At 49.7% G+C, this 16,561-nt stretch overlaps 1 protein-coding gene across 2 annotated transcripts; it reads right to left on the reverse strand.

The window, feature by feature from the left end:
- Window positions 1–394: 394 nt before the first annotated feature.
- On the reverse strand, window positions 395–13,267 carry LOC122382609 (WASH complex subunit 1-like). Of its 2 annotated transcripts, none has more exons than XM_043368167.1 (9): window positions 12,734–13,267; window positions 12,031–12,299; window positions 11,654–11,806; window positions 11,227–11,354; window positions 9,892–10,033; window positions 9,119–9,526; window positions 2,314–2,445; window positions 1,273–1,341; window positions 395–953 (listed from the first exon to the last, which is right to left on the reverse strand). In XM_043368167.1, the coding sequence occupies exons 2-9, from the start codon at window positions 12,295–12,297 to the stop codon at window positions 804–806; spliced, it is 1,449 nt and encodes a 482-aa protein (XP_043224102.1). In that variant the 5' UTR covers window positions 12,298–12,299; window positions 12,734–13,267; the 3' UTR covers window positions 395–803. The 2 variants fall into 2 exon arrangements, with proteins under 2 accessions (XP_043224102.1, XP_043224101.1); XM_043368166.1 differs by having other exon boundaries at window positions 12,031–12,340.
- Window positions 13,268–16,561: the final 3,294 nt, after the last annotated feature.

Consider the following 16,561-nt stretch of genomic DNA (forward strand, 5'->3'; position numbering starts at 1 on the left):
CGAGTGCTACGACGTGTTCCAAGGATAAAAACCATATCAATGTAAGAGCAAAACACAGAGACGAATGCCATTTCCTAATCACCATCCATCCATGTTGCCATGGAGCTAGCACAGTAGCACAGTTGACCTTTTTACGACTATTTGCATTGCTTTTGTTTTATAGTTCAGATTACAGAAGCTCCATAAGATCACAATCCATGCGAGTGCTCAATGCACTTGTTCGTGAAGTAGAAAGGTTATCGTCGTGGCGCATATGCTGCGAAACGATGAATATTGAAAAGAAAGTACGCTCAGATGGAGACAAGAGACAATTTGCCTTGCTGTAAGTGATTTGAACATCCTGCTGGTCGCATTGGAAAATCGAACAGTCGGAGAGTGAAAAATCAAAGATAACTAGTTTGTCGATGATGGTATTCAGCGATTCAGAAAAATACTTGTGTACATTGTTCAATACATTTGACATACAAATGCACATTGCACAGTGCTTACATCTGATAACGACGATACAAATGCATGCATTAATTCAAATTGACTATACTCTCAGTATAACATTGATCCCGGATAATTTCCAGCCTGCCATGATATATCACCCTGCGTTATCCTCACCAAGCAAAGGCACATTGGTCCAGCATCTGACCAGCAAATACCCCTCCCTCTCACAACGCATCTCTCGGTACCACGAGTCTCCACCTCTAACACCAGAATCTTCACACCTTCAGCGCCCGGCTCTCTCAATGAAACTCCACTCGGTACAAGTCTCCATCTCTGACACAAAAGCCTCCCACCTTCCTCGGTCCAAACCTTCAGCTCCAGTCGGGGTCTATAGCGGCCGGGTCGTCACCGGCGTCGTCCCCCGGCCCGGGAGGCGGGGGCGGTATGAGGGCCGATACCCTGGCCAGGGCGCCGCCGGAGCCCTCCGCCCAGTCCTGACGGGCCTTCTCGCCGGAGATACCCTGACGGGAGAGGCACCGGTCACGAAAGGGTTGCTACATATGGGACGGTTTCTGGCATGATTCGCGCATCCCACCCAGCATGGGACGGTTTCTGGTATGATTGGTTATAAAAGTTACCCCTACATGTCCTAAATTGTACCAGCATCTCATCAACGAATTCTAAATCAATCCAAGAGATCAATCCACCTTGTATCACATGAATCCGAGGATTCAATCAGCCCAACACCATTGAAATTAGCCAATCGCCTCACCCTCAAATTACTTCCCAATCGTCCCAAGCCACCTCCCATCTCGCATTCTACCCAACAATCTCTCTAACCTTTCGCCGAATGGAGAGCTTGGCCGCCAGGTCTGCCATCAGGTCCCCACTGGGCGGTGCCTCCGTCTCCTGCAGTACAGGGATGCTTTCATCACCCATCAGTGTCACAACCGTGACACGGTGTCAGCGGCAGTGTCACCTGACACCAGCGACAACTGGTAATAGTGCAGCTACGATATCAACAGACGCGGATGACATCTGGTGGCAGCTGTGACGCACACTGGACTAGTTCGTGGAATTCATATGGACGGTGGAAATAGAGCAGGAACGGTAGAGATGATGACATAAGCACTATCAATGTCGGTGAGGGCGCAAAAACAATGACACTTATTATGGTAATGAAAGATGAGCGACACATGATAGGTGATTGTGTGATGAACGTTCTTTTTAAGTGGAAGAATGAAATGAAATCAAAGTAGATTATCTTTTTATTTCCAGTACGCTCACATTGTCTGATGTAACTATTATTTCAGCCGATGCCTTTCGCATCACAGTCCATCATCAAACCTTTTAAAGGGACTACCCCACCTTTAACATGGGGTTTGAGTTGAGATAGCCAAGTTTGCGGCGAGGTTCAGAAACCACTATCTATCTAGGTTGCAACCCCCGCGGCCTCTTGGTGTTGAAGAAATTCGTTCCCTTCATTTGAAAATGGGCCTTGTACAAGGCCCTATCTTCAACATGGAGCGACCGTTAGTGTGACGTCACCTCGTTTAGTCATTCTGATTTAAATGGGTTTGTTCGTTGAAAAATCGCTTAAAACTTGGTCTGAACTTTGTTGTGGTGCCTACAGAGTAAAAAGCATCAGCTTTATGACAGTAATGTGGCCTGGGGAAGGAGGTAATTTTGGGCTGTGACGTCACATATTTGAGTTTAATGAAAAATAAATACCAGAACCGTGTTCCTGGTCATCCAATCTATAAAGTCGGGCACAATTTAACTGGTTTTAACAACATTTTAGAAGGTGGGATAGTCCCTTTAAGAGCCTCCACTGTCCGTCTCCTGCCACTCAATCTAACGCACCCTTCCCTTAGTCCCTACCTCAGTCCGTCGCGGTGGCGGCGCGGCCGCCACAGAGCGCAGCTTGGCCCGGCCGCGGCCGCCCGCCTGCCGTATCGCCTCCATCAGGTCCGAGCGAGACGCAGAGCCGGCCAGATCGGGCACCACACTCGGCTGCCGGCGCCGACAGACAGACAGACATACATCAATAGACGGCGACTATCAAAACACACAGACGCAGATGAGACACAGCTCAGCGGCCGAGGCGGGCTGGGCGGTTTGAGCCACTAATGGCTGGATGAGAGAGTGAGTGAGTGAGTGAGTGAGTGAGTGAGTGAGTGAGTGAGTGAGTGAGTGAGTGAGTGAGTGAGTGAGTGAGTGAGTGAGTGAGTGAGTGAGTGAGTGAGTGAGTGAGAGAGAGAGAGAGAGAGAGAGAGAGAGAGAGAGAGAGAGAGAGAGAGAGAGAGAGAGAGAGAGAGAGAGAGAGAGAGAGAGAGAGAGAGAGAGAGAGAGAGAGAGAGGAGAAAAAAGAGCTAGCTGTTGAGTGTGCTGAACATTGCATACCTAGCACTCAGCCTAACAGTGACTAGCAGCTTCACATTCACTCCAACTGCAAATTACATGATGCGTCAGCTGATTAAATGTTAATGTCTTATTACGGATAACACTCTAACAATCCCAATACCAGCATCTTATAACGTCATTCGATTATCCAGAATACCTGCGCTAAAATGGCGTCGCTTAAATCGTACGGGTCGCGTGATATATCCTGCGGTCGTATCAGTTGTGGGATGAAAGACGCTTGCATGTTATTCACGTCGCCTGTATATACAGGTCTCGCGAGATTAAGCGGTAGGTTTTGCACTTTTACATTTCCGGTTATATCTCAGAAACTAATCGATTTACGATGAAGCCATTTTACACGATCATGGCCGGCTTGTTACCCAACAAGTCGATCGCATCTTCAACACTTAAAAGCTTAAGACGACGAAGATATAGCATAAAGTACACTAAATTTTCTAGGTGCAAAACCTACCGTTTAAACCCGCGAGACCTGTACATACATACATGGCTAATATTGGCTAATAATGTCATTGGAAATGTCATTGAGAGCGCGCAGTTGGATGAAGCGGCTCAGAAATCATGATTGGATCAGATGCAGCATTCCTGGGGTAAAAGTTTCCAAATAAGCTACTAAACAGAATATTGCCAATAGCTAGATCAAAAGGCTAGTTATTTAGGTTTCTCGGAAGTCTGTAATTTTCAACAACATGTGAATTACTTCGTACAATTCGTTAATAATGTAATAAAAACTGGTGTAAGGGCTTTACATGAAGCCCTTGAGAGACACAGTTCTTATAAACATTTTTGAAAGACGGTTCCTTCGCCACGGGACCGAAAGCAGCACGACCATGTAAAAAACGGATCCGCAGCCGCTGCGTGACGCTTGTTTTAAAATTAAAAACGAATCTTAATCTTTGAACCATTATTGATGTGAGCCCAAAGCAGGCTGACCTTACACGAACTCTCAGCGGTACCATTCGAGAGATTGCTGTTGCGCAACGCCAAAGGTTAACAACCCCCTGAAGCTTTGGTGTCAAAGCCATAGAACATTGTCCCCATGTTCAACGTACAGGCGGCTCGCAAGAGATTTGCAGGGCAGTCAAGCTAAATTGTTTGGTCGTGAGAACTGACTACCTGGCAGTGAAGTTGCACGTTAATGATTTTACCGTAATTACCCTTTATGATCATTAACCTTCAGCATGATGGGGCTGAATGGGAGACAGAGCCTCATTAAACTATGCATATGACATTTAAGTACCTAGGGATGAGAAATGATCAAAGTACGAGAGTTTCGGAAGCAAGCGGGATTGGTATTATCTGTGTAACTAGTTTCCTTCGTTTATTACAGGGTGTCCCAAAATTAATGTCACACCCTCCCACCACAACCTTTGTTTTGCCTTCTACTGCGCAATATCAATATAATTTCACCGGTACTGGCTCCCAGACCATATTGGCTACATTCTAGTCACGTGACCTTCGAATTTTTGTGACCCTGACCGGTCAAGGGGTGTACCGAGGTCATTTCCGGGGCAGTACCCAGCGCGCGGACCAGGTATCCAGGATGGCGAAACTGCAGAGCAAATCGTCCCGCAGCGGGGCAGTCGGCATGGTTGCCGGTGGCATGACCCACGGCCAGGTCGCCGAGGTACTGAGCATGAGTTGTCGCACGATTTGGCGCTGGTTATCACGCGACAGAAGCGAATAGACGCCTGGGAACAAGCTAGGTCGCGGCGGGAAGACTTCCGCCAGCCGGGTATAGCGCAGATCGTCATCGCGAAGTGCGGAGCTAAAGACGGGCTTATCTACAAGGAAACTGGCAAGGAGGCTGATTGCCAACAGTCATCCAGTCTTTAAATTGATAATCCATCGGTACCGGGGGATGTCTCTAAAGCTGAAGCCCAATAAGCCACGTTTCCAGCCGAAAACTTCTGCTGAACATGTCCAGGGTCATCTTTCAACAAGTCGGCGCCACGGCTCATCGAGCTAGAACGACGAAGGACTGGTACAGATCGAACTTCCCAGCATTCTGGGAGAAGGACAAATGGCCGGTGAATAGCCCCGACCTGTCGCCGATAGAAAATCTTTGGGAGATCGTCCTGTAAGAGGTGAGCAAAACGGCGCCAGGATAACCTGAACGCACGCTGACCAGGAACGTTCGATCTGTCTGGTCCAAGATCAGTCCACAGAATCTAGACATGTTGATGTCTGATGTCCCGGACCGTATGCTGGCCCGCATCAGGGAGAAGGTGGGATGCATAGGTACGTAAGAAAAGCGCGCCTCTCATGTTTGTTATTTTCATGAAATTGACGCTGGAAAGGTGTGACATTATTTTTGGGACACCCTGTATATACAAAGGTCAGATCAAGATTACTACATGTATATAGAACGGTCCGATGTCAGATGTAGACGTGCGCTAAATGGAAGTTTGGGAATGTATGTTGATGGACTCAGGACGTATATTATATGGACAATGGACACTAGACGCTGTACAATTTTGTAAAATTTTACCAAACGTAAATATAAAGAAGCTTTTCATCAGAAAAAGATGTTTGGAACTGGCTAAGCCGCATTGCAATAAAATCCGTAAACCACAGCATGGGAGCAAGCACTATGCATTCAAGCCTGTTCGCCTAGCTTGGTAAAAAAGGGAACAGGAAAATGGGCAGATAGCAGACAGAGTAGCTCTCATGGGTGTATCATAATCAGAGTATTAGCAAATGGTCATTTGCTCGACATTATTACATGGCTTCCTCCTATCGGACGAACAGCTTCCATATCCATCATTGTGCCTAGCTCCCACTTCTCATCAAATTAGCCAGCGGCCCACCTTTCAACTCTCAGCAACGTTACTACAGCTTTCTGTAGCTTTCTGCTTTCGTCGATAAAGCCATATTTCACCGCTCAGCAGTAAACAATTCTCATCGCTCGCCAATACAAACAGCTTCCAACACCCGTTATTGAAAAAAGAACTCCCACCGCTTCTCAATTTAGCCGGCTTCTAACGCGCTAAACTACGAGGCTTATTGGCGCCGCACGCTGGCGGCTGTATGAGCTCGTGGGCGGCTCCATTTCCGGGGGAGTGCGCCAATAAGAGAGTGGACAAATCCCCGAAACGGTTCGACAATTGACTACCGATGTTTACTGTGATCCATGCCGCTGCGTGCCGAGGGTAACGGCACGGGTGGCCTGTGGGGGGTGACACGTGCGGAGGAGGGGGGGGGGGGTGTACGTGAAGACGTAAAGTGACCAAGACCGGCGAGCAATGACACATTTGAGAGTAGCTTCATCATTCGGCCAAGTGTTAACAGAAGAGGTTTGCAGAAGGAGATTATAAAGAGATAGAGATAAGAGATTATAGGCATGCATGCATCTTCAAGAAAAGAAGCGACCGAAAAGATGGCAAGCTTAGTTATGAAATCCATCCGGCAATCTCCCGATGTAAAAACGACAACACGTCATAGCTATATTGGACTATTCTACCCATAACTGATGTAATTTGCAGATACAGCATGTCATATTCCTGGAGGATCCACAAGGAGGAAATTTAATTTGCGATAAGGATGCTTTATTGACTGGAACCCAGATAAAGTGGGGTCTAAGCTGGTTGTAATTTTGCGACTATGTTCATCTGTGACACTTTACCGCGTCATAAGCAGCATAAGTAATGTAAGCACCGTAGGATATTGCATTGCGGGATATAAAAGAAAACGGTATGGCGAGCATATTGCGGACGCCAGACATTAGTATAGTTTGCCACTGTTGTAACAGTTGCATTATATTTTTAGTGTTGACATCGATCGCAGGATATTATGATTTAAGTAACTTATGGTGATTATAATAACACAGAAAGGGAAAGAAGAGAAAATTTAGATAAAAACGATATATTGTTTAAGATTGATGACGCTAAATAGAAGTTGTACAGTAAATAACACTCAACATTTAACTTGTCTGTATGTATGTCTGGCTTTCAACTTGTCTGTGGGATTACGTCTCAGCCCCGGAGAACAAGACAAACAAACATGTAATTGTACTAGCTTTAGTCTGGCTTGTGTGCAGAAATGCAGTAAACAGTGGGAACAACTCTTATTAGACTGTCGCCAGTAATAAGCTTCCCGGAAAAGTCGAGGGCGAGGCTCTTCCAGATTTGAGAGCGGTAACAAAATAGTCTGCTAATCTACCAGCACGTGTAACAGAAAAGTGTAACTATTTATTGGCACTTGCATCATCCACATAAAAACCTTTTCAGTTCAGGTCATTTCATTGCGAATGGATGAATGATTCCGTGGACTTTTCCGTAGTGTTCGCCGCTTCTCGCCACTGCGTGCGTAGTCCTGAAGATACTTTGGAAATGATTTAATCTATTCCGCCCGCGCACATTTGTGCGTTGGCAGCAGAAATAAAACGCTATCGAGAATCAGTGGGACTCTATTAACCTTCGCCCGTATAGGGGGGGGGGGGTCGAACGGACACCCCCTCGATTTTTCGCGAATAACTCGCGTAAAAAGCGGCCGATCGTAACGAAACTTTCAGTACCCTCGCGTTAATCAATTTTACACATACCCTGAAATTTTCATGACCCTGACCCTAATGACCTTTGACCTGTGACCTACTTTTCGAGACCATGTTTGGCTGGAATCGCGATTCGGCGTATGTCGGCTCGCATTAGCCGCGCGTTTGCAGTCTTTTCGTGGTTTTAAGCGTTCAAACATGGGATATGATGTTGCTCCCATGCATTAGGGTGGGTGTCAAGGTCACCGAAAGGTGAAGTCAGGTCATTGACCTTTGATGACCTCGGTTCACTTTTTCGAGTTTTACATGTTTCTAGGGCAGTTTTTGGAGCTGAATTAGAATTTAGCAACCATATGAACATTTACGAAGTAGTTTTGGCGCCTTCGTAACATGTTACGAAGCTGTCAGAGGTGGTTGCCACCTACTACGAATACCCTTACTGGTTGACCTGACCTAACCCGACCTGGCCTAAATGCATGAAGACATCATCTGTGATCAAAACTAACATGATATTCGTGAACAGCACCCAGAAAAACCCCATAGCAGCCACGCTTTGCGACTTTCTAACAGGTCCCGCTTTTCCCGACTTTTGGGTCATTGACCCTGATCTGGAAGGTCAACCGATGACCTAGGACCTTACAATTGGGTATCATCGGCTTCCTCTAGTCACGGGCAACACGCTCGTTTTTTTTCCGCGAAGCTCTAGCTCGATCAGGGGCGAAACGGCAAGGGGGGGGGGGTCCAACGGACACCCCCCTTATACGTTCGTGGCTGGAAAAACACCAATACGGGCGAGGGTTAACTTATCAGCTAGCCAGACAATATCAGAGGATGCGTTAAACAATGTTCCCGTTTACATGACGCAGTTGTCAAACATGAGTCTTCTTGAGAACCCCTTCCTCATCAGACCGAAGACGTCTTCCCTCATTAGAAGTAACTCAGAAAAAAGAACCAATCAAATGCGATCATAACCATGAAAGAAGCATGTTCCTCAATCAATATTTTTTTCGGTATCTTCAAAAAAAACGCGCTAATGATCAAGCGAGGATAAGTTCAGACAGCTGATAAGGAAGACAAGAAAAATTGCGTAAGCTGAGACGATTACCACAAACTCAAAGTTTATGACTATTCAATTACAACAAAGTGACACGAGACTTATGTCGCTTCATGGCCTCATATGCTTATTGCTTAGTTTAATTATAACGATAGAGATACGTTTGCATGCACACACAATGCACATAGTGACATACATATGAAGCTTCCCGCAAAGCCAACATCTTCTCAAATAGACTGAGCTGATCAGACTGGTGACTGATGAACGAATTAGCAGCAGCCTTCTTAAATAACAACAAAATTAAATAGAGCTCGGCGTTTGATTCATTGCCGGCATTAAATGGCTCTCTGGAAACTGAAATATATCACACTGGTGCGTTACCTCTGGCATGTTTCTCGCGTGAGTGAAATCGTTCGAGTTCATTTGTTCCTTGTCATAACTGCGCAATAGCTGGGTGCCTGGATAAGCTCAAGATAAACGCCAGTGGTCATATATCAACCACCACCATTCTATAAAGCCTACCAATGCATCAACTACCCTGGTGGTACCAATCTAAAAATTGGTACAACTTCGAGCCTGTGTTCTAACTTCTAATATCGCCTAGGCTGTATTTTTTTTTTCATTGGCGCTCATGAATTCGGACGAGCATTTTCATCGTGCACCATACACTACGATGTGAGATACGGCTCTCCAACCTCCAGTAGCTGCATGCTCCTCACCTTTTCGGGAGTTGAAGCCGACTCCGGTGGGCCGGGCGATGCCTCTGTCGCTGCTGGCGCCGGTGGTTGCGGTGGAGGCGGCGGTGGCGGGGGCGGCGGCGGCGGCGGAGGCGGGGGCGGAGCGGTCACCACCCCATCCCCCTCCCGTCCTGCCGCTGTCACCTGCCCGCCCGCCGGTGGCGGGGGCGGGGGCGGCGGCGGCACGGCAGGATCCATGCCGCCATCGACTGCCGGCGGCAGCTCCGGCAGCGGCAGATCAGCAGCGAGCAGCACGGACGGCGCGATGGCCGGCCCCGGCTCGGTACAGAAGGTCACGTCGGCGGCGATACCGGGCAGGTGGGGCAGCTGCAGCGGCGCCGACAGCTCCGGTAGGTCACCCAGCTCCGGCCGGTACAGCAGCGGCTCGGACTGGGACGGGCGGGAAGATCACGGTGTGTCAGTGATTTGAGAGCATATCCAGACAGAGACACACGCGTATACGAAACACTAGCGACAAGGCGGTATTGACCTATGTGTGAGAAGAGGTGATGCGTTTTAGCTACACAAGATACATTCTAATTGAAGCTGCTATAAGATAGTTTTCGTTTTTCATACGATGTCCTCTGCACCTTTCAATTATGCATTGGCACGGAATTTTTGGTCACGTGGCGCATCATTCACCAGAAATACAGCGATAAGACATGATGCAATGAGCAATCACGCATAAAGTATCCAGTATCCACTGTCCCAGATACTAATGACCATCCCCCTCCCCTCCCTGTCCATATACTCACCAGCTGTGTGGAGCTTTGGTCTCGGTAGAGGGACACCGGAGCCTCAGCCAGCTGCTCGCCCGGGTTGGTGGCGGAGGTCGGCGCCCCCTGGCCGGAGGAGGGTGCTCCCCGCAGAGGGTCCGCCCCGGTACCGCCAGAGAACCTGCCGGGAGAGGGTCAAAGGTCGGGTGAGGTGAGGTCATTGATTACATACGTGGACGAAGCAAATGAAGTGAGGTTTACGGGTTACATACAGAGCTGCAGAGTTTGCTCCACGATGAGATTGCAGTTCTAAGTCACCGTGATCTTGCACATTTTCAGCGCTAAATGGAAAATGTCACAAATAGTTCAAGAACAATACGAGTAAATGCGAAGAAATGCTTCAAATGGCATCGCTGGAAAGCCATATCTAATATCTATGCTGGGCAATGCAGCTCTTATGTGCCGCGATAGAAAAAAAAAACGCACAGACGCATCACACACCAGCGCCGCAGCAGAGCCGCAGCACACCACCGTTTCACACCAGCCGCGCACCCCATTCACCGATTTCACCACCACACACACCACACACACCACACACCCGCGTTCTGCCCCAAAGCCTCGCTTCACACTGAACCACCACGCAGATCCGCGAGACCAGATGTCCGTAGAACACCTCTCCTCGAACACGCAGTGGAAAACCCAACACCGCACTTCGATGCCGGGCGAAAAGCCGCGGCCTAAAAGCGCAAAAACAACAGTAGGGTGATGGGAAAATTGTATGTAATTAGCTGTCATTACTTGAAGGGATGGCGATAACATCTGGAACTTCGCATCCAATTAGTATGAAGCGTCGGAACCACTTAGGTATGAAGTGTGTCACGACCCATTTGATTGGATGTGTGAGGGAAGAGACAAGAGGAGGTTGGTCGACGAGAGATGATTGGAGAGAGAGAGAGAGAGAGAGAGAGAGAGAGAGAGAGAGAGAGAGAGAGAGAGAGAGAGAGAGGGGGGAGAGAGGGAGAGGAGAGAGGTTAGGGGAGAGAGCGAGAGAGAGAGAGAGAGGAGGGGAGAGAGGAGAGAGGAGACAGGTAGAGGGAGAGCGAGGGGGATAGAGGGAGGGAAAGAGTGACTAGGAAAGGCGGAAGAGAAGAGGAATCAGCGCTGATGGGGGAAAACTGGTGTCGATAAATGTGATGAGTTTTTCAATAAAGGTGAGAGAGTACATACATAAATGATGAATCATGAAAGTGACATCATGCAGAATCAAAGAGATGAGTAAGCAGTTGTATAATGTGCAATAGGTGAAGCTGCGGAACTGGTCACTGTTATTAGCATAGCACCCCGTATAGAGCGTTGAACATTCAGTCTACTCACGCGTTCTTGTCGGTGTTGAAGACCAGCAGGGAGGCGGCGGACCGGAGTTCGTCCGGCGGTCGGCGGATGGAAGGGTCCGGCGGCTCGCGCTCCGCAGCCCGCTTCACGTGGAAAAACTGCAGCTTCTCCTGGTGGAAGAAACGTAAAGTGATAGTACCGGCGGCGACCCCTAGGCTAATTGCGAATAAAGAACGTGAAGAGCGTAAGAAATAAGAATACGTTCTCCAAATGCATCAAGATGTCACAAACTGTCATCTTTCTATTCTGCCTTATATTCTTCCATATCGTCGTTATGGTTGTCTTTAATTCGCGTTTTTTTTTTTCTTCAAATAACTGTAACACGACTAGACCGCAGCAGACAAAAAGTGTTCAGACAAAGCATAAATAAATCAATTATAATCACATCCAGCCACCAGGCGCCTCTAACCTTCGGAGGTGTCTCAATCCAGGCGTCCTCGCCGTTGGAAGGGACCTCCGTCCACTTCATTTCCAGTTTGTCGGCCAGTTCGAAAATATCCTCAGAGTCAGAGATGCCAGTGTCTTCCTGCGGCGGCGACGGGAACTTGGAGCTGGAGAATATCTGCCCAGGTGGACCGAAATTACGGTGAATTCATCGCGATGAGAGATCAAGTATAGACAAGAAGTTGAACGAATCTGTCAAGGCAGATTATGAGAGATCAAGTATAGACAAGAAGTTGAACGAATCTGTCAAGGCAGTGGAATGAACACTGCGAATTTTTTTTTATTAATATGTGTCACTTACAAAGAAACATTATACCCTGACTTCCCGCCACTCCCACTGACCTGAAGTGCCTTGGTGCCTCCCTCCAGCTGGCGAACCTGCTCCGACACGACCTCCGCGCGCCGCTGGAGGCCGCCGAGCCGGCGGCGGCAGGCGGCGGCGCGGCGCGACACCCGACTCATCACCATGTCGGAGACGGCCTGCAGCTGGTCCAGCACGTCCGCTATCTGCAGCAGCGTCTCCTGCGGCCGCAGGTCCGAGGAGACCAGCGGCACCGTCACCGGCACGGCGGCCGGAACCGTGGCCGGCGTGGTGGCCGGCGCGTCCATCGCTGCCGCGGTGAGGGCGAGAGGTGATCGGAAACAGCTCAGACTGGAAGGGTAAACACAGATTCTCAGTTGATTTGAAATTTCGCAAAGATATCAATCTCAGTCAAACTGGTTATTCCTGCCAAAGTGCTGATCTGGTAAGGGTTGGGAAAGGACCATCACAGTCAATGCCAATTGCCAATATCCATCCAGTCCAGCCATCATCCATTCTGACTTCTCCTTGCATTTAGATGTATATTTAGCTGCTGCTGCGGCAAAAGCTAATCAGATCCTGGGTATCATCAAACGTTCGTTCGAGCTTATTGACAAGTCCACCCTCCCACTGCTGTACAAAATGATAGTACGCCCACACTTAGAATATGGTAACGTGGCATGGGGCCCATTCAATCACGCCGACCAACTTCTGATCGAACGTGTTCAAAGGAGAGCAACGCACCTGGTAACTTCAATCAGACATCTTCCCTATGAGGAGCGACTACAAGTACTGAAACTGCCTTCGCTGTTCTATCGTCTGCGTTGAGGCGATATGTTACAAATGCACCAGCTATTCCACTGAGGTGTCGACCTGGCTCCAGAAGACTTCTTCTCTGCGGCCACGGACGGTCGTACTCGAGGTCACTCACGGCAGGTCCAGAGCCAGAGGTAAGGTAAGGTATATGTGCATTTGGGAGTGGGACAATTTTCAGTTGGAATTTTCAGTTTTTCAGTGACTCTGGTGATATGAAGGAGCCAGACTGGAAAACATCCATACACTACGCCGGACGCCCGTGAGACCCTCTTGCGCCAAAATTCGGCGCAAGCGATTTTGCGCCAAAATTTCTGCGTGATTTGTGCTAAAAATTAGGTGCCTATTTGTGCGAAAATTAAGCCTTTTTCATATAAAACACATGTGCACATCTACTGATCAAGGCTATATCAACCAGACAGAGTGTTTCGGGGCCTTGTATGCTCTCCCATGTTTGGGCGTCCGAATGAGTTTTTTTTATTTCCACGTAAACCCAATACCTCGGCGGGAGCCAGCGAGGTCCGGGCAGCGGAGCAGCACGTGCTCCGGCACATCAGCCTCTTCTCGGCTCACGGTTCAGACTCAGAGCGCCGCGGGGCACCGCTTGTCTGGGCACTGCTGGCACGCGGCGGAGTGGAGACAGCCGATTCGCTGCCGTACTGGAGCGAGTGGCCCCGGCGGCCCGCCCTCATCTGGTGCACCGAAATGGCATCATCTCGGTCCTCTCCGCCTCCGGGGATAGGGAGCGGCGGCGTGCTCCCGAGAAGTGGCTTGAATAGTGATTCTGAGCAGTTGTCGCGCCACTGATGCGAGGCCGCACAATGAACTGCCCTGGTCAGCGATCGGGCGTTTGAGGGCAGGGCGGCCACCTGTTTAGCCAGGTCGTCCGCGCTCTCATTCCCCTCAATACTGCAGTGAGCAGGAACCCACTGCTATTGCTTGACAGCACTCGGCGACACTCAGCAAGGTTTTCCATACCTATCTCTACGCCGAAGGTTGAAGCCTCATCGGGGCAACCGTTCCTCCACTGAGTACTCAGGGCAGCTCGCCAGTTCGAGCATGGGACGACCGGGGCAGGGACGTCTCATCCCGCAACATCTCCAGTCTCCAGAGCCGCCCGCGGGGCGAATCTGCTGCTAAATTGACCAGCGTACCGCATAAATTCGGTGACCGTCTTTCGTAAAAAAATATGTGACCGCCCTGCGCCGAAAAAATTCGTCCGCCGCCATGCGCTGAATTCGGCGAAGCGAAGTTACGCCGGACGAGCACTGAAATTTTCGGCGCAATCCCGCTACTATGCCGGACATATTCGGCATAACGCGCATTTTTTCCAATCTGGTGAAGGAGTACAATCCCCACATAAATGACCTGGTTTAATGCAGGAAAATAAACAGAGCCTTTAAATGAAAAAAAAATGCTTGACATAATACATTACTCTCAATTTCTTTCCTCTAAAATGCAGTATATGCCCAAAACGAGCTTAAATGGAGTTAGAATGTGATTTATTGAATTAGTGAAAAGATGAAAAATGGATGTCAGAAGAAGCCACCTTTAAAAAGTTAACTTCGTTAACTTGCTTGCTGGGTTGGGTTGGGATCAAGGCTATATAAACCAGGTAGAACGCTCCGGGAAAAAAGTTGGAAACAATAAATTAGTTGCGGCATTCCCTGATGACGCGAATGTGGGTCAGCGGCCGGTGGCCTGGCCGGCCGCCGCTAACACTGTATGAGGAGGGATGCGCGGAACTTTTGCTTGTTGGTCATAGGCGGCGGAACGGGGGGGGCACCGGGGCACCGTGCCCCCCCCTTGAATTCTGCAAGGGGGGCACCAATAGCAAGGTGCCCCCCCTTAAATTTGATGTATTAGTACCAGGGGCGGATTCGGGAAAACTCCAAGGAGAGGGTCATGAATCGAAGTGGTGCCCCTACCTATGCCCAAAATTAAAACCTCAACGGATTTCGGCCAGTTAATTTTGGTGGTGCCCTATTTTCAGTTTTTTTCTTTATTTTTGGTTACTCATGTGATGACTGGTGCCCCTGCTAAGCCGCTGGTGCCCCTGGGAAGACTGTGGTACCTACCTACCCTGCCCCCTGACAAGCCTACGGTGGGCCCTGACATGACTTAGGTGCCCATGGGCCCTGACAGGCCCGTGGTGCCCCTGACAGGCCTGTGGTGTCCTTGCTAGGCCTGTGGTGTCCCTGGGCCTTGGCAGGTTTGTGGTGCCCCTGTTAGAACGCAGGTGCCCTTGACAGGTTTGTGGTGCCTCTGACAATCCTAAATTGCCAACGACAGGCTTGTGGTGCCCTTGACAGGCCCATGGTGCCCTTGCGAAGCCGGTGGTTCCCCTGCGAAGCCGATAGTGTCCCTGACAGGCCTCTGGTGCCCCTGGCAGGTCTGTGGTGCCTCGGGAAGACCTGTAGTGCTTTTGCTAGGCCGATGGTGCTCCTGACAGGCCTGTGGTGCCACTGACAGGCCCGTGGTGCCCCTGCTAGGCCTTTGGCACCCCTGGCGGGCCTGTGGTGCCCCTGTCGGCTGTCAGGCCTGTGGTGCTCCTGGCAGGCATGTGGTGACCCCAGGCCCTAAGTCATGACCCATGTGACCTCCACCCTGGGATTCGCCACTGATTAGTATTGCGATGGCTTCTTGGGAATTATACATGTAGGATAAATGGAATTTATCAAACGACAATAAGGAAGAGACAAACACATAGGTACTTTTTTTTAAAATTTAGTCCGAATGGCTGAATGGGCGGATTTGAGGAATCAGAGTCTGCACTAAGCATAGCTTGTTGTGCTGACCCTGACCCCACCACCCGATCGCGCAATGCCAGTTGTATGGCAGAATTTTGTCCGAACGTTTAACGTGCCCTCACGATTGGACACGGTCCCCTCCGCTCACTCACGTTACCTGGCTTCTGTGGGGCCCCTGCCACAGACACGCACGCCATTACACGTAGGAGCTAAATGTGGCCGCCCGCACCGGGGCTTGAACCGGGCTCTCACTTCCGGCTAGGCGTCGAATTCCGGCGCTTTTATCCACTCGGCCACGGAGAGGACTTCAGTACTTGAGTACTTGAGGATCAGCTTAAAGTTAACCACACATACGGGCAGGGGTGTAATTTTCCTAAAATGATTGTGGGTGCCCAGCTGTAGGGGCGCCCGGCGCCAGGCCGTTTTGGGGCGCGATAGATATTCTTTATGTGGGAGCCTAAATTAACACCGAATTTGATAACATTGCTAGCCGAATGGCGCTTCAAGTGACGTGTCTGACTAAGCAAATACACGCTTAAAAGTGGAAACTGACCGGAAGGACGTAAAAAATATGTAGAGAGGCGCTATCCAGTAGGAGGGGCACCAAATGTGGAGGCGCCAGACGGTTACGACTTACGAGGGCGCCGTGAGACGATGAAAAGGGCGCCATTCTCTTAGGAGGGCGCCGAGTGATTGAAAACGCTATGTGGTCCAGGGGCGCTAAGAGGCCAGAAGGGCGCCGCACAGTCAGTAGTGCTACGTTGGTGGGGACGTGGGGGCGCCAGATGGTTACGAGGGCGCCTTGAGATCATGAAAAGGGCGCCATTCTCGTAAAAGGGTGCCGAATGATTGAAAACGCTATATGTGGTTCAGGGGCGCTGAGAGGCCAGAAGGGCGCCGAATAGTCGAGGGATGCACGGTGAACAGAGACCTAAGGACGCGAGGCGGTCAGGAGGGCGCCGTTAGACCATGACAATGGCGCGGTGCTGTCAAAAGTGCGCCATTCTCC

This window comes from Amphibalanus amphitrite, unplaced genomic scaffold (assembly GCF_019059575.1).
Source record: "Amphibalanus amphitrite isolate SeventyFive unplaced genomic scaffold, NRLGWU_Aamphi_draft 000143F_arrow, whole genome shotgun sequence".
Classification (NCBI taxonomy): domain Eukaryota; kingdom Metazoa; phylum Arthropoda; class Thecostraca; order Balanomorpha; family Balanidae; genus Amphibalanus; species Amphibalanus amphitrite.

Coding starts and splice junctions, on each gene's coding strand:
- LOC122382609 (XM_043368167.1), bottom strand. CDS start 12,297: ATGGACGCGCCGGCCACCACGCCGGCCACGGTTCCGGCCGCCGTGCCG. Junction 11,355..11,653: donor GGATTGAGACACCTCCGAAG/GTTAGAGGCGCC, acceptor TTCTTCCACCAG/GAGAAGCTGCAGTTTTTCCA. Junction 9,527..9,891: donor ACCAAAGCTCCACACAGCTG/GTGAGTATATGG, acceptor CGCCCGTCCCAG/TCCGAGCCGCTGCTGTACCG.